Below are 20,271 nucleotides of genomic sequence, written 5' to 3'. Positions count from 1 at the left end.
TGCCAGGGCATTTTGCCTATAATTCTGTCATGGTGTCAGTGCTGCTCGGCCTCCTCTAATCGGTATTTCTGAGCTTCTTTTATCCCTTTGGTATGTTCTGGGTTCCTTAAGGATGGGAACTTACTGTTTTTACCAGGGTCTGGAATTGTGCCTTATCCTAAAGGGTGATAAATAAATATTTACTATGTTGATTGGAATTCGCTCATGAGAATTGATGAAAAGTTTTCTTAATTTTTTATGGGATCTAAATTCTTTTAAGTCAAGTTTTTTGTTGTTGTTGTTGTTGTTTAAATATCAAGACCCTCCCAGTAAAGTTATGTTTATTCATTCCAGAAAATGATTAAGGAGCCTTGATCATAAAGGTACTGGAATGAAGTTACTGTGGGTGCTGTGTAATGTAAACCCTAAAAAGATTGTTTACAATTCTGTGTGGGTGTAGGAGGAATCTGTTAACATTTTGAAGACTATACAGTACAGTTTATCATCTTAAAAATTATTAAGTGAAAGGAACGACTTGTATACAAAATCACCGCGATTCTCTATTTGAAGCTCCATTTAATACAAGTTTTCTTAGGAAAACTAATTACCCCAATAATTTAAAATTCAGTACATCATTGTACATATCATATAATTTCATTTAAAAAAATCTTTTTCCATAGAGTGAGATCAAAAGATCAGACTTTGGTTACTAATATGGTGTGAAGTATAAAGTCAGTGTTCCAAGTCTTCTATCTGTTCTGTAATATAAACATTTCTCAAGAGCTTATTTTTTTCAATTTGAAGAATTCTTCATATAAACTTACTTTCATCTGGTTCAGGTTCAGTGACTATACATGTTCACAATTTTTCACTTTATCTACTGTTCTAACTACTGTATGAATGTCTGGGTTTTTTTTTTTTTAATGTTTTGAGATTGTATAAATTCTCTCTAAAAGGGAAAACAGTCCTCATCTGCCTGCAGAATGGTCAACTTTGCACGTGTAAATGAGCAGTTCCCACCTTATTCAAGAGTAGCCATTTATAATAAGTTCCCTGAGGTGACACGAAATTTGACGCATAATTCAGCACAAACATATGGATGATTTTTAAACCATTTTATTGTTTGCTAGTGGTACTGATTTTTAGTTACAGCTTTTACTAAGCGAAGTGATGGCAGGCGAAACTCGTTTTCTTGTGTCATTCTGAAAGCATCTGAAGTGTTTCCTTCAGTTCTCTTCCCATTTTCTGACCTCTTAATCCTGAAAAATAACAACAAAAGGAAGAATCAAAATAATTTACAAATATTCCTAGCGAGTATCACTTACATCACATGTGTGGCTTCAGTTCTGCCAAAGCAATGTATAACCATTTAAGTTGAATTCTGTCGTATTCAAAGTTTCTTCGTTATCTCCTTGTCATTAGGTAGGAGGTATCCAGAATGGACGACCTTGCCTTCAGGACACCTACAGCTATTAATTAATAATAAAATAACAGTAGCTACCCTTTACTGAATTCTTCCTGCACGCCAGGCTCTGAGCTCATCACTTGATTTTATTTTCTGTAAAACAACCCTAAGAAGCTATCAATATTTATACTCCGATCTTACACAGGAGTTTTAAAGAGTTCAGACTACCTGCCCAAAGTCACCTTTCCATAAATAGCTCTGCCAAGATGTGAACACATTATAAAGTTCATGGCTTTAATCATTAATAAAGAGATAAATAAATGCATTTTCTATACAGAGGGAACATTACCTTAGGCTGGTAATCAACTATAGGCACCAAATTATTTGGGATACAATTTCAAATATTCTGTCCCATACTCGCCATAGATATGCTCATAATTGTGAAGACACATTTGTCAGATAGTATAACTTTTTGTTGGGAAACTGTGGTAGTTGTGCTTGGACAGAGGCTTGAAATATCTGAGTTAGTCACTTTCTCTTATTTTCAAAAAGGGAAAACACCCATGAATTTGAAATAACTTGTACAATACTGTTTCCTCTTTGGAAGCAGAGCCAGAACTGGAACCTGGGTATGCTAGCTCCCCATCCAGGTCATTTCCATCTCACCCCTCGCTGCTTCTCAGGAGAAAATCCTCAGTAGCATTTATAACATGGAATCACATTTGCATGCATACATGCAGTAGAATTATATAATCTCATATACACAGAATAAGGGTTTGGGAATAGGGATATGAGTCACTTATTTTATTGGCTATTTCCCACTCATTTGGAAGAGTTTTCTGTAATGCAATTAATTTTGTGCTTAATTGTGAAAACTTCTTGCTAAAAGATTAACCTATAGAACCCAGCCCTGAAAAGGAATCTGATAGACTATCTAGCTTCCTCTAAGGTAGATTAAAAAACCGCTCTAGACGGGTAATCTTCCTTTAAAGAGATTCAAAGGGTCCTCAAAGAGATTTCCCACCCACCTTTTGTAGCCTGTTCAATTATTTGCATCCTCCCCACTCTCAAAACTTACCCCCCCCCTTTTTTTTTATCTTCAGTGCAAATCTAGCCTATTCTTGCTAGTTAAACCCTTGAAATATAAGAAAAACTGATATTCCCTTATACTGCTATCCTTAAAATTAATGGGTTTCAGTAATACATATTCTAGAAGTTCAAAATAATCATAGAACTTAAACCCACCATAAAAACTATGCCTCATAGATAAACTTGTTTATAATATGAAGTTACAACACACACTCAGACTAATAGAGTCATTGACCTGTAGCTACTGAAACTCTAGATCGTGGTTTGTTTGAGAACTTAGAACTCTGGGGGCCAATTTTGCTTTACAACATTTTCACAGATGTTGTTGTGGCTTCAAGGGATACTCACCACTTCTTCCCGCTTGGTCTTGTCTGTTGCTGGCCAAGCTTCCAGAGGCAGGTCAGGAAGCATGGGGGGCAGGGGCTGTATGGGGAACATCGGAGGCAGAGGTGGCTGTGGCGGCAGGGGCTGGATGGGGTGCACGGGTGGCTGGGGCTGGATGGGCTGGTGAGGCTGCGGCTGGACGGGCTGGGGCTGGAAGGGCTGCTGGGCAGGCAGAGGGAGGTTTGGCTGGTGGTGTTGGGTTGGAGTCATGGAGTGTTGGCCAGGAACTGGCATCATTGGTTGCTGGGGGACCACGGGCTGCTGAGCTGGCACCATGGGGATGTGGTGATGAGGCTGCAGGGCGTGATTCGGGGGGTTCTGCTGGGACAGCACGGGAATGATTTGGTGGTGCAGCCATCCACCCATGGGTTCGTAACCATAGGAAGGGTACTGGTGAGAAACAAAGAGTCAGGTTTACCATTGGCTCCATTGACTTCCAACTGGAGAAGTAGTCATGTTGTCTTTGTCATTATGACTATGAATATTTATGCATTTTTCCTGTGCAAGAATTTCTAACTGTGTACACAGATATGACCTTCTACAAACTGGATTTTCCATTAGTGTCTGTATGTGGCATAGATATGTTATTTCACTTAAAAGGGAATTGAAACACATGCTTAATATTTTAAGGGAATAAAGAACAAAAAATGTACATACCGGATGCCTTATCATGTTCTGGTACCACTTCAGAGGAGTGAGCACCTTAAGAAAAAGAGACATTAGAATACATTTGCTTTAGTTCAGTTACATGAAGTACACTCACTGATGCTGCAGTCCTGTCAATATCGATAGCCTGAAAGTGTGAGTTCTACAGATCAAAGAATAAGGTAAACATTTGTCAGGTGCTTCCTATGTGTTATGCACTACATTACATCCATCACACACATTTTTCATGTTTTCTCACATACTCTGAGGCAAGTATCATCACACTCACTTTTACGGACAAGGTCATGGGGAGTTAAAGAAGCTTATGAGCTTGACTGAGGTCACAAAAGTAGTAATTCTGTTCAGTTCCCCAGCTCCTGCTCTTCTTTGCCAGAGCAAAACAAAACAAAAAAATTAATGTGATATAACATGAGTCGTGTCTTTTGTTGATCTGACGTCACAATGCAAAAATAAAGGAGGTGGAAGAACTGTCCCTCATCCTAGAAACACAGATTTTCTGGTCAAATATATCAACCTCTTAAGGTTTAATAGAAAACGTTGCCTCAAATTCTTCTTGGTAACACTTTTCCTCAGGTTACATGTGAGTAAACAGATTCACAGATTGTCGTCTGAGCCCACCAAAGAAGTAGGAGTTTCATTCCTTTTTCAACAGTATATACTTGGTTGCAACCTCAGTTCTGGGGACTCCTTCACATAGTAGTAGTACAGCATTTGATATCAATACAACAAACACATTATTGACCTTGCTCAAATTACACTTGACAGAACACCTTTTATATTGCATAACCATTTTGCTCCTCAACCATACTTTGAAGTGTGGGTATTATACTTATTTCCCTTCTCCAGATGAGGAAACCAAAGTTTTAAAGAGAGAAAATGATTTGCCAAAGGTCACATGATTAGAATGGGGTTGAGGAGAGCCTCAAACCTGATTTCCAGAAATCTCATGCTTTCCATTGCTCTGCAGAATGTCTCATAGACCACTTGGTCACTGATCATTGATCTCTCAGCAAAGACAAACAAAGGAGACACATAGAGTGTGAACATCTTAGAATTAGGAGTTTCTAGCTGGAAAGGATCTTAAAAAACAGCTGACTCCCCCAACTTTTACAGGCTGAACAGCTTTGCTGTTCACTTTCTGCCCTACCATGCAGCCCCACCCCGAGTGGTAGTTCCTGCTGGATAATTTTATAGCCATATAAGGAGGAGAAACTGAGTCAGAGAGGCCGAGTAGGAGTGTGCTGGGGGCAATGCGGGCTTCAGGCAACCCATCAGGGCTTAAACCAGGAAGCTGGTAATGGGAACTGAAAAAGCGGGACTGAGAAACATCTTGAACAAAGAATCAACACGCTACTCTTTACAGAGCCCAGGGCATTGTTAAGTCAAACAATGGTCAAAATTAGTAAAGAGAAAAATTACCTCATAGCTGAAGTTGATATAACCAGGGTGCCCAGGATGAGGTGGTAGCTTTTATAGAGGGGAAAGGAGAAGAAAAAGAAAGAGGGAGAGGGAGAGAAGGGGGGAAGAGAGAGAGAGGGAGAGAGAGAGAGGAAGAGATTAAGTCAATATGCAATTGTTCACATTAAGGGAGACTGAAGCTACTTTTTTAAAAAATCTACATGGTGCAGAATATATTTGAGGTCTACGTTTAGTCTGAACATGTACGCTGTGTAGGAGAGGAGCCCTCTTATTTTAAAGACGTCCAGAACAACTAAATGACTTTCCCAAGACCCAGAAGCAAAAACCAGACACATTTATCCTCCAGTGATCTTTGACACCCTCCCCCGTCCATGTTGTCAACTAATCCTGCTCTATCCCATCCGCCATTTTATGTCTTAATGCAACTCACTCCATGTTGGAAAGAGAGATGTGTTTCTCCTACACAATTCTGAAGTACCCACGAGAACTGTTTCCCAAACCTTCCCTTATAGATCAGGAGGTGGAGAAGTGCTTAAGTATCCCAGAGATTCCTCACAATTGGTGTGCAAAGCACAGCAACAACAACTAAGGAAACAACTGCCTGTGAATTATTGAGGAACATGAGGAGATGGGGAGGTAAGGTGGAAACGTTACAAATCCCATGGAAAGTGGGAGAGTTGATTTCGACTGCTTCTTTTTATTATTCTGTCCCAGTTTTTTATGGAAGAAAAAATGGAAAGTTCAAAATAAAAATCAGCCTGAATAATGATCTAAACCAGGACTGGCTGGCCTGTCAAAAGTGGAGGCCGTGTGACTGATGACTGCATTGTACAATTCTGGTTGGCCCTGGAGTGGGGGAGAGGGAGAGGAGACAGGATCATGCAGAACATCTCCCTCAGACATGGAGCTAATTAAGGCTCTATTAGTTTTAAATGCTCGTATTTTAGAAGGTTTATTTGCTCTCGTCTGAGTGTGAACTACTTTTCGTTAGGGAACTGCCTTTCCTGTACTTTCTTGATATAAGTAAGCCCTCAGGGAATAGGGGTGCTGACTTGAGGAGTGGAAAAAGGGCTCAATTTGTAATGCAGGGGCCCCTCCGGGGACTAGAAATTGCCACAATGCAGGATTTTAGGAAGGCAGCGCACAGAATCTTGGTCTTGTGGGTGAGAGAGGAAGAGAGGAGGCAGATATGCAAGCTTGGCTGGCTTCTGGTTGTATCAACTGTTCCTTATGCCACCGAAAAGCAGTTGGGTCCTGCTTTGCCTGATAGTGATCTAAGCTCTCTGACCTGATGTGCTTATGTCTAAAGAGAGTGGGTCAGACGTCCTGGTCCTTGGTACCTTTGAATGTGAAATATATCCACATGCATTGGGCAGAGGTAGGATTCTGGACAACCACACGGAAGCACCCGTGTACTTAGCAGGTGCACCCAAAGGGATGCGGCCTCTGACAGCAGGGAGAGGGTTCAAGAAAGAAATTCCTAACACAGAAATCTTACCCTCTGAAGGATAACAGCAGTGGAGTGTGAAGGGCAGGAAGAGAGTTGGGCACTTGTAAGAAATTGGGTTTTAGAGAAAACTGGCATTTTTGTAATATGTGGCTAAGGCTGATTAAGCATTTTCTCTGGAGGCCTTTCAAGGGTTCCTTCCAAAAGTTTCCTCCATCTAGAGATGGGCGATGATATTTACAAGCTAATTGTTTCCACAGAATCTCCTGAGGTGCTTGTTAAAATGCAGAGTCCTGGGCACCACCCCCACTCCAGCTGTACTGAATCAGAATCTTGGGTGGAGGCATCTGAATATTTTTTTTTTATAACAAGCTCTTCAAAGTGTTTCTGAAACACAGAGACATTTGAGGACATCTGATCTTGCACTGTCTTGAGCCCTAAAGTTTACCAACTGTGGGGCAGATTTTTATTTCCAAGCTTGTGAAATTGGATATTGACTTATGCAGGGGTGTTTTACTCACGGGCATAGCAAAGGCTGCTCCCAGGAGGCAGGCAAACAAAATCCAGGTCCCCATTTCTTGCTGGCCCTGAAATGTAAGTTGACAGCTAAATCTCTTCGCAAATATGGACACAATTCATACTCCATAAAACCCACATAAGCCATATTAGTCTGTCGCTAGTAAAGAGGATGGGACCATTCTTTGTGAGGTTACTTCATTCACATGCGATTTCCAGTTTTCAGCTCATTTCATTGCTTTTGGAATGACGAGAGTGACAAGGATGCTTCTCACTTAGGTTGAGAGAAGAACAAATTGTAGAGATGTCAATCTATCACTACACGATTTGGTTGCTACTCTCCTATACCTGTGTAGCCTGTGGATTCATAGAAGCTAAACGTAGCATATGATTAACGATCCTAAAGAACAGAGTTGGCTCTAAAAGCTGAGGAGACCTTCCAGGTGCACAGTATTGGATACTTTCAGAACCAGGACGCACAAAAAAGGGTTTTTTTTGTACGGTGCACCTGAGCATTGCTGCTGTTAAAAACAAAGACTGATTGTCTGCGAAAAGGCCTTAAGGAATTTACCAAAATAGAGTAAGGAAGGAGTGGAGTGAAGTTCCAGGTGTTTCAACTGGTAGGCCTTCAGGCAAGACCCTCAGGTGGCATCTCTGAGCTCCAGATCGGGAACAAAAGATGTGGTTGAATGGAAGGGAGAGGACAGTGCTAATATTGTGCGATCATGCCACGACTTTTGAATGACTTCCGCTTGAAAGAGTCCATGTTTAGTCAATGACATCTTCTTTTTGTTTGGCACTGTACCGTAATTACACACTTTATGACCCTTGGGACATGAAGCGGAACAGGCCATCCTAAAATACGCACATTGCTTTGTGGGACAAATTATTGACTATGAAAACTGTCAGAAGCAAGGTCTTGAATTTTGCAAAGAAAGTGAGTCTCCTGTGTAATAATGCCGGCTGTAAAAAGTGCGCTGACGCATTCTACCTCCTAAATCTGTTTTTTTAAAGTTTGAATTAATGAGGAAAAAAACCCCACGTTTAGTTGGTGGTTCTATTTGATGTAATTAAACAAGATGGCTTTTAAAGTCGTAGACAGATCACCGCCTGTGAAAAAGCATTTTTATCTTAATTGGCAAGTAATGAAAATAAATATTCTACTGTGAAATTTGGCCCCCAAAAGTGCTTTGGGATTCTGGAAGTAAAACTTAGTGAAATACAGACAGACACGTTGCTGCATTAGAGAGTAAAATAATCCATCTAAGTAATCAGAGTCTAATTTAATTATGGTCCGACTGAAGAAGTAACTGAATATGACAGCATACAATATTAGAAATGCAGAATACGTTTGCATCTTTTCGTACATGAAATGCAGCGAAGGAAATGAATACAACAGAAAGGATACCAAATTATGAATAAAATCCACATACCTTTGAATATGTGTGTTCAGAGGAAGTTTCTGTCTGGAACTCAGGGATGCTTGATCCTTTAGATTTCTTCCAACTGAGAGCTCAATTTATATCATTCACAGCATCTAGAACAACCAATCAGATTTCTGAAGGAAAATGTGTTGAGTATACCTAAAAACCCCTGTATCAGGAAGTTTTAAAAACTGTGATCAAACAGAAGGCTGCATGTGGTGATTAGTGCATTTAGAGTCTTTCATTATGGGCAATAATAGGTTTAACTGGCAAAAAAATTCATCGGGTTGTTTGTAAGTCAGCAAATAAGTTGACTGCACATGCTGATACATTCAAAGTTACGTTCAAGAAGAGCTATGTCATTGTCTGTTCCCTGGTTCTGGCAAACGTAACATTGTTCTTTACCCAAAAAGTTAGATAGTTGAGTCTCTATAGTGTAATCAACATGTCCCCTAGGGTTCGTCATCCCTTTCAGATCAGGATAAGTTGATTAAAACCCCCATTCTGGTAAAACCCCAAAGCTCTCCCCAGTATTTGAGGGATTCTAAGTTCGGGATCCCCACTGCTCTATTTTCTACTAACATTGAATGCATTTTCTCTGTCGCCTGTGCCCATTCCTCTATCACCACTCCGGTGTCCACTGAAAGAGGGGACAAAGTTACTTCTCCTTGGCCCCATCCTACAACCCACCTGCCCCCCCAAGGAACCACGAACTCAAGATGATCACAGTAGCAGACTTTTCCTGATGATCCGAAGGACGAGGCGAGAAACGTCACCCACCAGACTGCACACTTAAGCATTGTGTGTGGGACATTGCTCTGGTGCCCCCCTCCCACACAACAATCTCGCAGGATGATGGTCTTTTGTGCCCACGTCCTTCTGGCCCGATCCCACTTTCTCTTACAAGCAATTCCAAATTCCTTTCTTTTTCAGAGCCTCTTGACTTCCCCTTTAGGTGCCATTGTTCCCATGTTCTCAGCAGCCTCTCCTTTGCCTAAACAACAAAAACCGGAGCCCTTCTGCCGCTGAGAGGATCTATGATCTAGCTATTAATTTCATATGTCTTTTACCCTTCTACCTTAGTAAAGCACATGGATTTTTGTCTTTTACTCTAGGATCCGATCGGTTAAAAAGCAAATCTGTAACTGGTGATAAGAGGTAGCTGATGAGTTGTCTATCAACATTAGATCAGTAAAGGAAATGCTGAGTATATACCCAGACACCACTGGCAGTATAGCCAGATCTCTTTTACTACTTTAGTCATATTTTTAAAGTTTGTACATGTGCGTATGTTTTTATAAACATGCTCCGCATTGGCTGAATTAAATTCAAGGATAAAATACCCATGAAAGGCAATGTAGTACTATTAAGAACTAGATCTCAGACTTACGTGGGTACTGACCCCAGCTTCACCAAGGGTTGAGGGACCACTGACAAGAGGTTTAGCCTATTCGAGCCTCGGTTTCCTCATCAGTGAAATGGGGATAATTATAGAATCTACCTACAAGGGTTAGTTGAAAACTAAATGACAAGCATCTCTGGGGGAAATGGAAAGTTATCATCCTCCCCAACCCCATCACTTGGCGTGCAATAAATGTTTAAAACGTGCTAATAAATAAGATTCTAAGTTGATCTTCACAGATGAATTAGTAGGGAATGAATAACCACGGTGAAGAAAGGTAGCTCTTTCAATCGGGGTTTCAATCGGGGAGAGAGACAGAGGGAGAGACAGAGAGAGATTGCAAAGAAGGAAGTGGAAGATTGTAACAGGAGAAAGGTCTGAAGGAAAGTCAATATAGAATATAGTCCTAAAAGCCATTTGTGTCCAGGTTTGCGTTTACTTGTGAATATGTTTACTGATGAATTCTGTAAGAGGATTGGCATCCGCTTACTTAGAAGAGGAAGAGGTTGGGGGCGGGGGGTTGTGCAACAAGGTGGTAAGGGAAAGGAGGAGGGAGAGGAAGGGTAATGTAGAATCACATCGCGTTCTTTTTCAATCTTTGTTTTTCTAGTTTATTTAATTACGTATATTGGTGTCTGATAGGATTCAGGACATTGTTTTTCCTGCAAATTTGTGGTTAATCTCTATTAATAGGGTCATTGGTGAGCTATTAGTGGTCTTGTAGTTTTACCAAGTTTATCTCATTCCTTTCTGTCACGTTTCAAAAATGAGGGACTCATATTTGTTGACAAGGATCAACAGAAAGATCCCCCATTGTGGCATTAATTTCTCTGGTCCACTGCATAGTGAGTTATAGCCAATTCACTATGGACAGTTGTTCAGGCTTTGATGGCAAATACAATAGAAATTATGTGGTTCTTTCTGTTTATTTTCTCCCACTGCACATTCTGAGTCATGGGGTATTAAAATATGGATCTCTCTGCTTGAAATTCCTTCCACTAATTTAGGTCCCACAAATGCAGTTTAAAAGTTAATATTTGGGGGAAAAAACAAAATTTCAATTAAAATTTTTTTCGATAGCAATTATTTCAATAAGTTGAGTTTGTCAAAAAAGAAAACAGAATTTACTAGATTGACTGCTTGTTTTGTTATGTAGAGGCTATAACATTTCCAAAGCATTTGTGTTCTTGTTTTCCTTGCACTTTGATATCAAATATTGTCTTCTCTTTTAAAAAAAAATCACTATTTTAAACAATGGATCATAAGCATAAAATATTTTTTTCTATGGCATCATCCCTGGAACAGCTATAACAAGATGACTCCAGAATGTGTCTTCATTCACTTATTCATTCATTCCAGCTTTCCTCCAAACTGATGAGTGAATATACACCCTTATGAATTATAGGTTCCCATTCCTTTTTTAATTTTTTTAAACGTTTATTTATTTTTGAGAGACAGAGAGACAGACTGCGAGTTGGGGGGCAGGCAGAGAGAGAGGGAGACACAGAATCTGAAGAAGGCTCCAGGCTGTGAGCCGTCAGCACAGAGCCCGATGCGGGGCTCGAACTCACGAACTGTGAGCTCATGACCTGAGCCGAAGTCGGACGTTTCACTGACTGAGCCACCCAGGCTCCCCTATAGGTTCTCATTCTTGCTTAGTGGAAAGGAGGAACATCCAAGAAAGGGTTATACAAAAATCACATTTGGGACATCTTCTGGTCCAGAAGCAGCTGCCCTAAATCCTTCCTGAGACCTGTAGGATTAAGCAGGGCCACAAAACAGGCAACTCATGTGGAAGGACCTCAGGCTGGGAGGCCGTCTACTCTTTTGGGCGCAAATCAAAACCCAGATGATTTCTGCCTGCCACTGGTCAGAGATGGGAAAGCATGCGTTAATCCCAGGCAGCAAGAATCTGACGCACCACTATCATGTCTCCTCATTTTGGCCCAACTGAATATGTTTAATGAAGAAAGACCATGGTAGTCAAGAGCTCCAGCAGTCTTGAGCTCTGAGAGGAAGCATATTTTAAATGTCTTCACCTCCTGCAATGTCCGGCTAAATCGTATGCACTCAACAACAACAACAACAACAACAACAACAACAACAGCTTTTATAGTTATTCTTTCCCTTGACTTACAACTCATCCCATTTTGCTCTTTCCATGTTGCTTATGCTAACGACTTCTCCCCTTCTAACTTGCTGCTCCTAATTCATAGTGTGCTGGGAAAATCTTATGTCCGAGCTTGTTAGAACTCTGTGTGGACTGCAGGTAAAGAGATGCTCCGAGTGGTGTTGGCTCCGGAGGCTCACGTGTGAGAAAAGCTCAAGCATTTCAGCCTTGTGGTGTTGACTTTTGGCTGCCGGGAGGATGTTTTGTTTTGTTTGGGGGTTTTAATGAACTTCCTGGTTTTTAGTGGGCATTGAGGTATGGTGGCTGCTCTTTGGAGAAGTCGGGTAGTAGGAGATCCAGAAGCCTTTTTTAATCTATCTGAGCTCAACTCTTAAATCTTCTTTTAAAGCAGGTCCCAGATTGTCCAATATTCTGGAATAATTTCACGAGTGAGTATTCTGAAGTAACTGGAGCCCAAGTCGACTTTTAAAACGTTTCTTCTGTTGCTATTCACTTGTGAGAAAATATTGTTCTCTAGGCTGGTTTTTTTGCTGGAGTGTAGTCGTACCTTCTTCAGAACTCAGGTACACCACCACTAAGTGATTCCAGTAGACACAGTGACTTCCCTTTGCAACCCTGGGAAGTCAGATATTGTGTCTTGTACTTCCCTGGGAGCTCTTTGTTACCTAGAAAAGTCTCTTTTACAAGCCAGGTGCTAGATGGATGTGTTGATCGATTGAAGAAGGTGTAGGGTTCTTCATGACACTATGAAAATATAAAAAAAAAGTACTTAACCTACGTGGATTCTCCATAGACAAAGAAGCCAAGATTGCTTTTTTTTTTTTAATTTTATTTTCAAGTAATCTCTACACCCAACATGAGCTCGAACTCATGACCCTAAGATCAAGAGTTGCGTACTCTACTAACTGAGCCAGCCAGGTGCCCTTGATTTCTTGATTCATTGATTTTGATGGGCCTTTTAAACAGCTAAGATGGATAACTCAGCATTGCTGTCAATGCTTCCTATAGACTTTCCAGCAAATGCACTTTAATAAGAACTTAAAAAGGGAGATACTGTAAAAGGTTTAGAATCCGTTATCCTAGCCCCCTTATTATATTTGGCTGTGATCTGTTAGTTCAAACTGGAGTACACTATAAGCACATATACTATGATAGATCTGCTTGATCTTTTCTTACTTGTCACTGAGTTTGTTTGCTTAATATAATAAAGTCATTATTATTATTATTATCTTAAGCTTCTAGAATGACTTCAGCCCAAGGAGCAATTTGAAAAGAATAACAACAAAATACCCTCTCTGGCTCACATTCATATACTTTATTGATTGCAACCCACTAGTACCTATTCCAGAATGCCCTGGAATTCGCTGTGTTTTTTTGCCTGGTTGTTTGAAGCTATGAAAAAAAAAAAAAAAGAGGGATCTTCTACTGGCTAACAGCATTTAATAAGTGTGTAGACTTGGGACAGGGAACATAAGACAAGCAATAACAGAGGTAAGGAACCAGAAAGCAAAAGGGCACAAGTAGGAAGAGAGAAATGGGGGAAGTTGGTTAGGTGTCTGACTCTTGATTTCTGCTCAGGTCATGGTCTCACTGTTCGAGCCCCATGTCAGCATCTGTGCTGACAGCCCAGAGCCTGCTTGGGATTCTCTTTCCCGATCTCTCTCTATATATATATACATATCCCTCCCCTTCCGCTCGCTCACTCTCAAAATAAACGAATAAATAAACTTAAAAAATTTAAGAAGAAGAGGGAAATGCATTGGGGTGGGTAATTCAAAGTGGTGATCAAAGTTGGTGACAGGCTTAGCAAGCCACAGGTGTCCTGAAAAGAAAAGGTGACACTTATAAATGAAGCAGTAGGAAATAAAACAGCTACACAGGAAAGGGACATGGCCCTTGGTCACAAGCTCGGAACATAACTCTCAAAGGCCAAAATTATGATATGACTTCAGCAGCCACTATCAAGCACTTAGTATATGCCTAATGCAGTCATCGGCCTTGGAGTACAAATGTGAATAGGACAGTGGTCCAGTTCTCAAACTACTCACGGCCTCTGGAATTCTCCAGAGAATTCTGGGAGTGGGTGTTGGAACAAACCATCCGTCTTGGCTTCAGGAAACTAACACATTCTGTGCTTGCGTGTCCGAGGATGAGAAAGGGGTGACGGGGGAGCAGAGGGAGAGTAGTGACACCAAAAGGTATTAATTGTAATAAGACCACTTCAGTCTTTCAGCCTGTAGTCCTCCACTTTCTGCTTTCGCAGTGATTGTGTATTCACCGATACACACACACTGAGTCATCGGGGGAAGAGTTAATTATAGGCAGTGCCTGCTGTTTTCACGACGAACTAACATTGAGAACAAAATGTCTACCAACAGGGGGCTGCTCAAATCAACGATGGTACATGTAATAGTCAGAGGGAGGGTGTTAGTCTCTATTTGTTGACATAGAAAATTGTTTGTGACATGTAGTTAAGTGAAAAAAATATTCAGAGTTCGCTTTCTCTAAAACAATTCTTTCTCCTCTTCTTCCTTCTTTTCCCTCCCTCCCTCCCTCCCTCCCGCTCTTCCTTTTTCTCCATTTGAGGAGATCGTCACCAAAATATTAACAATGCTTATCTAAGAGTCTCATTTCTGAAAGTCTCTGGGAAGCCAAGATTTTATTTTATTTATTCTAAATAATCCATGAGTAGAAAGAACGCAGGGGAGACACAAGAGGTTTGGGGTATAATTTCTCATTTGTGCTCAGTAAGAGTGATGAGTGACAGGGCTCTGTTTCCCATAGGCCCTGGGTTTATATAATATTCATTCCCGGAGGGAAAAAACAAAAAGCCGAACATAAACTCAAAGACAAAAACATGACTTTTTAAAGCGACAGGGCCCCTTTTAGATTAGTAGTAGAAAATAGCCTAATAATACAAGCATGCACCGAAAGGGCTCATACCGCTTGTAATTTGAAAGATATGTAAACATTTGCTAAATATCTGGTGGGTTATAATTAACTGGTAACTGTCGGGAGCGAAAACATTACATCTGTGTTAACAGAGATAACACGGTAACGTAAAAACAAGCATTTTGATTTCTGCCTATTGGGCAAAGTACACCAGAGTAAGTTGCATTTACCTACCGGGGTTCAGCATACGCAAGCACAGACTGGTGTTTTCTGAACGAAAGCAACATGCGATGGTGGAGAGAACTTTTCTTTGGGAGGACAGCCTAGCTCAAAATTGTGGCCGGGTCACTGGCCCGTGACGCCTGACCTCAGCCAGTGTTCCTGACTCTTTGGCACGCTTACCTTACTGCCCGGAAAATGGGACGACATCAGTAAGGGGAGAAAGGAGCAAATTTTTTTTAATTATTTTTTTTAACGTTTATTTATTTTTGAGAGAGACAGAGACAGAATGCGAGTGGGTTAGGGGCCGAGAGAGGGAGACACAGAATCCGAAGCAGGCTCCAGGCTCCGAGCGGTCAGCACAGAGCCCGATCGATGCAGGGCTCGAACCCACGACCTGAGCCAAAGTCGGACTTGCAGCCGACTGAGCCACCCAGGCGCCCCAGAAAGGAGCAAATTTAATGCAGCATAGGAAATAAGTCACCGCCTAAAAGGTTGGAAATGATCGTTCTCACATATGTGCTCTGCAGAGTTTCCCCTATTGTTCTTGGACAGAACATTCTTATATCGTTACACTTTAGTGGCATACGTTTCATCTCCGTCTCTTCAGGAACTGCCCACAGGGATATAAATACAAAATGTCAGAATATGATTCTTATGCGATCTGCCCATTCTACAGGAAACAAGAGATAGCTATGTGGTGGGACCTAAGTATCAGCGATGTGTTGTCACTCCTGGTAACCACTCCAGTTATTGTTTTAGCTCCTGGCCCCTCGAACACGGACAGAGCCCTGAGCAGCCGTCCAGCAAGCATCTTCTTCCTCACATCCCTAACTTATGTCAAGATCCAGTGATAGCCTAGCCTGTTTAAGAAAAAAAAAAAAATCGCATCATGAGTGGTATGTCTGCTTGGGATACTAACTAGATTTGAAGCTGACATAATTCAGCGGAATGAAATAAATCAGGAAGAAGACCCGAAATTAATTTAATTCTACTCACATACATTTTATTACAGGCAATTTTTACTTGAAATGAAATTAAACAGATGCACTAGTCTGTCACAGAAATCTGTGGAGTAAGTGCAAGTCTGTTCTAATTGTAGACAACATCTCCCCCAGGATAATGCTAACATAGTTTTACAAAAATAGTCACAAAATCTCCATTTTTTTTTTTTTTTGGTCTTACCTAGTGCATCATCTGTATCATCATCATGCTCTCAGGAGAATCATAGTCACGTGCTAAGTTTATTCTCAATAGCATTTCACACATCTGTAGAATTTTTAAAGCATTAGTATAAAGTATTTATTGAGTATCTGTAACATCCAAGGTGTAGGACACATATAAATATATGGCACGGTATCCATCTGATGGAATAGTATTCAGCCATAAAAAGGAATGAAGTGTTGGGGCACCTGGGTGGCTCAGTCGATTAAGCCTCTGACTCTTGATATGGGCTCAGGTCATGATCTCACGGTCCGTGGGTTCGAGCCCCATGTCAGGCTCTGTGCTGACAGCTCAGAGCCTGGAGCCTGCTTCGGATTCTGTATCTCCCTCTCTCTGCCCCTTCCCCCCCCCTCAAATATAAATAAATGTTAAAAAAAGAAATTATTAAAAGATCTATGAAAAGAATTTTAATCATTTTATTGATACAGAATTTACATATCATAAAGTTCCCACTTAGAATGTACAATTGAGTGAGTTTTAATATATTTTCTGTATCTTTGCAAAGTTTGCAACCTTCCCCACAGTCTAATTCCAGAACGTTTTCATCACCTGAAAAGAAATCCCATGCTCCGTAGCAGTCTCTTCGTGTTTCCCTTTCCCCAAGCCCTAGACCACCACAGTCTAGTCTCTGTCTGTGTGGATTTGCCTCTTCTGGACACTTTGTGTAAATGGAATCATAGAACACGTGGCTGGAAAGTGGAGCTCTGAGAACCTGTGCTGGAGGGTTTCTCAACATTAGCACTCTTGGCATTTGGGGCTAGATAATTCTTTTTTATTATTATTATTATTTTAACATTTGTTTATTTTTGAGAGAGAGAGAGAGAGAGAGAGAGAGAGAGAGAACGAGTGAGGGAAGGGCAGAGAGAGAGGGGGAGACAGAATCCGAAGCAGGCTCCAGGCTCCGAGCGGTCAGCACAGAGCCCGATGCGGGGCTGGAACTCAGGAACTGTGAGATCATGACCTGAGCCAAAGTTGGATGGCGAACCGACTGAGCCACCCAGGCGCCCCTGGGGCTAGATAATTCTTTATTGTGGTGGGGCTGTCCTGTGCACTGTAGGGTGTTGAACAGCCTCCCTGGGCTCCACCCACTAGATGCCCATAGCACCTCCTCCCCAAGTCGTGACAGCCAGTAGTGTCTCCAGACATAGCCACATGTTCCCTAAGGGAGAAGGGAACAAAATTGCTCCCAGTGGAGAACCACAGACCCACAGTTACCAGAGAATTGAACTGGGTGTAGAGGTACAGGAAGTGGAGTCAGTACCTGGACCCAGCATGCAGTTGTGGAAAGACCGGTGTTTCAGGGTCCTTTTAGGTCCAAACATTGAGCCCCCAGTTCTAAAATTCTGTCATTCCTTTTAGAAATGGTAAAGAGGGGCGCCTGGGTGGCTCAGTTAGTTAAGCGTCTGACTCTTGATTTTGGCTCAGGTCATGATCTCACGATCCATGAGTTCGATCCCCACGTCGGGCTCTGCGTTGGCAGTGTGCAGCCTGCTTAGGAATCTCTCTCTCCCTCTCTCTATACCCCTCCCCTGCTTGTGTGCTCTCTCTCTCTCAAAATAAATAAATAAACATTAAAAGTTTTTAAGAAAAGAAAAATGATAATGGGTCGAATAGGGAAAGCAGCACAATAGGTATTTGGATGAAATTATTGTTCAAAAAATATCCAGTGGGGAAAAATCACCCATTTTTCAGATTATTTAAAAAGCATTGAAATGATTATGAAAAAAATAAAAGTAAATGGAATATGCCAGTGGTCTTCTTCATTATAAAGGGTTGGAACCATGCGTGCTGCTAATAATTGAAAAAGTATACAATTTAAATTTTGCATGGTCTATGTTAGAACCGTAAAGGTGTATTAATGGTTCCCAAGGAGTTTTGTTTAACTCAGTGCTAAAATTGACCCCTTGAGCAAGCAAAAAGAAGCATGAGATTTGATTTATACTGTGGCTAATGAAAACAAGTGGGCAATCATAGTTTAGTCATATCTTATTAATCTAACATAGTCTAAGGAATGGAGGAAAGAGAGGAAGTGTGTGGGCTTCAGAAATACGTAAATTTCAGAAAAAATCACTTTATAAGCGTGACCTTTTTTCTGTTCCGAAATGCATGAGTGGAGGAGGCCCTCATCCTCCCTGGTAACTCATTTATAAATGAATGGGCTAAATCATGCCTTCCGTCCATTCTCGTTCTCAAGATGTGCCCTGCTCAGACTGGGACTCTTAAAAGCCTTGAGGTAGTCACTGGCAGGTTTCCTGCTCTCAACTTTAAGGAAGTGTTTTCTCAGTCTGCCTTAGGCTGTGCAACCTTGACCATCTAGGACTTGACACCCTGTGTATGGCAGTGATAGCAGGCTAGTTAATTCACTCGGATTGTGTTTACAAATAGGTTGCCGTTACACGGTGTCTTCTCTATAAATACAATTACACAATGTTGCTTTTAGCTTTTGTTTATATCAGGGATATAATTGCGTGCCTTAAACTCACGCCGACTTAAATGTATTTAGGGGCGCCTGGGTGGCTCGGTCGGTTAAGTGTCCGACTTTTGATTTTGGCTCAGATCGTGATCCCACGGTTGGTGAGTTCGAGCGCAGAGCCTGCTAGGGATTCTCTCTCCCTCTCTCTCTGCCCCTCCCCTGCTCGCTCGCTCTCTCTCTGAAAAATAAAATAAAAATAAACATTTAAAAATTTATTTAAAAATACATGTTCTAAACATGTTTTCAAGATTTTATAACGATCTCTCTCTCTCTCTCTCTCTCTCTCTCTATATATATATATATATGAATAATGGTGAAACATCTGAAGCCATATCATGGTAGAATTTCATGTGATCATTTTCCTAGCAATACTTCACAATCTGAGAGCAAGTAATATGGGGTCTCTTTGCAAAATGCTTCTGGGAAGGCCACCTCTGACTTCTTTAATGTTAATTTAGAAAAAATTGGTTTCACTGCAGACTATACTTTAGAACTACTCGTGTAGCTTTTCAATAGTACTCATGTCTGGGTCCCATTACACCTGGCTTCTGAGTCAATTGGTCTGAGCCTCGGTTCCAGCTCTCACTGTAGTTTTGAATCACCTGGGGACCTTTCAAAAACGTCGATGGCTAGGAACATCTCCGGACACCATGTTTCAGTTGAGTCTGATGGGGAGCCAGGGTTGAGATCCGTGGGATACGATCTCCCCGCCTGTCCTATATGTCTCTTAGACCTTTACTATATTTGAAAAGTTGTAGTTTTATCAACTTTGCCCGTATCGGCGTTTTTTTTTTTTTCTTTTAAGTGAACTTCCATTCAGTGCCATGGAGGGAATTAAGAACACGCAACACGATGACATTTGCAATCGATTATAAAATAGTAGAATCAGACCCACAGTTTTATCATGATGGCAGACCGCAGTGAGCACTCAGCAAACGTTTGCTGACGGTGGGCCAAAAAAGTGTTTCATATGGTCTCTTGGTTTTTTCATGAGTATTTCGTTTCAGACTGGATCTTTCACGGAGTCTGCATGAGGCTGCTAAAATGTTGATTCAATGAATGGGTACATTTCATGAACCACCCATCCGAGTGGGTTACTTTGGGTGCAGCTGTTTTGATTTTTCCTTCCTCTGACTATATGGTTTTGTTCATGTAATCAAACAGAGCCAGTCGTTTGGCCGTTTTGTAGACACATTCTTTGTGTGGCCAAGAATCCCGTTTGCGGTGGCCACGCCATAACTAGATTTGAATGTGGAGCAACCCAGCACACAAGTGCTAATTTGAATCAATTGTTCAGATTGCCAGCACAAAAACCAACGTGACCTCCACCACTGGGTTCAATTAGCAACCCTGCAGGCGAGGAACTGGGTTTAGTTCATTATCATTTCCTTCCATCCATCAACAACCCTCATCTTCCTGAACGATGAAATAATGACAGTTTCAAACTTAAGGCGTATTTTGTTCACCTTAACTTTCTACTTATCCTTTTTTTTCTGAGTACAAACATAAAATGTATTTACAAATAAATTCAACAATATAGGTATGCATTAGGCAGAATGTCAAAGTCCCTGGGAATCCCATCCTCAAGTGGACAGCTACTA

The 20,271-nt window shown here is 41.2% G+C and overlaps 2 protein-coding genes across 3 annotated transcripts in view; one reads left to right on the top strand and one right to left on the bottom strand.

Moving 5' to 3' along the window:
- The window catches only part of ARHGAP6 (Rho GTPase activating protein 6), a 233,223-nt gene that overhangs the window by 112,583 nt on the left and 100,369 nt on the right, over window positions 1-20,271 (top strand). The gene's annotated exons all lie outside the window — the stretch shown is intronic.
- Window positions 1,080-15,203, bottom strand: AMELX (amelogenin X-linked). 2 transcript variants are annotated; one of them, XM_043570262.1, is made up of 8 exons: window positions 14,989-15,203; window positions 12,528-12,606; window positions 8,339-8,442; window positions 6,911-6,976; window positions 4,943-4,990; window positions 3,515-3,559; window positions 2,822-3,247; window positions 1,080-1,238 (listed from the first exon to the last, which is right to left on the bottom strand). In XM_043570262.1, the coding sequence occupies exons 4-8, from the start codon at window positions 6,962-6,964 to the stop codon at window positions 1,233-1,235; spliced, it is 579 nt and encodes a 192-aa protein (XP_043426197.1). In that variant the 5' UTR covers window positions 6,965-6,976; window positions 8,339-8,442; window positions 12,528-12,606; window positions 14,989-15,203; the 3' UTR covers window positions 1,080-1,232. The 2 variants fall into 2 exon arrangements, with proteins under 2 accessions (XP_043426197.1, XP_043426198.1); XM_043570263.1 differs by lacking the exon at window positions 12,528-12,606.

This window comes from Prionailurus bengalensis, chromosome X (assembly GCF_016509475.1).
Source record: "Prionailurus bengalensis isolate Pbe53 chromosome X, Fcat_Pben_1.1_paternal_pri, whole genome shotgun sequence".
Taxonomy (NCBI): Eukaryota; Metazoa; Chordata; class Mammalia; order Carnivora; family Felidae; genus Prionailurus; species Prionailurus bengalensis.
This window is presented reverse-complemented; position numbering and strand designations above follow the sequence as displayed.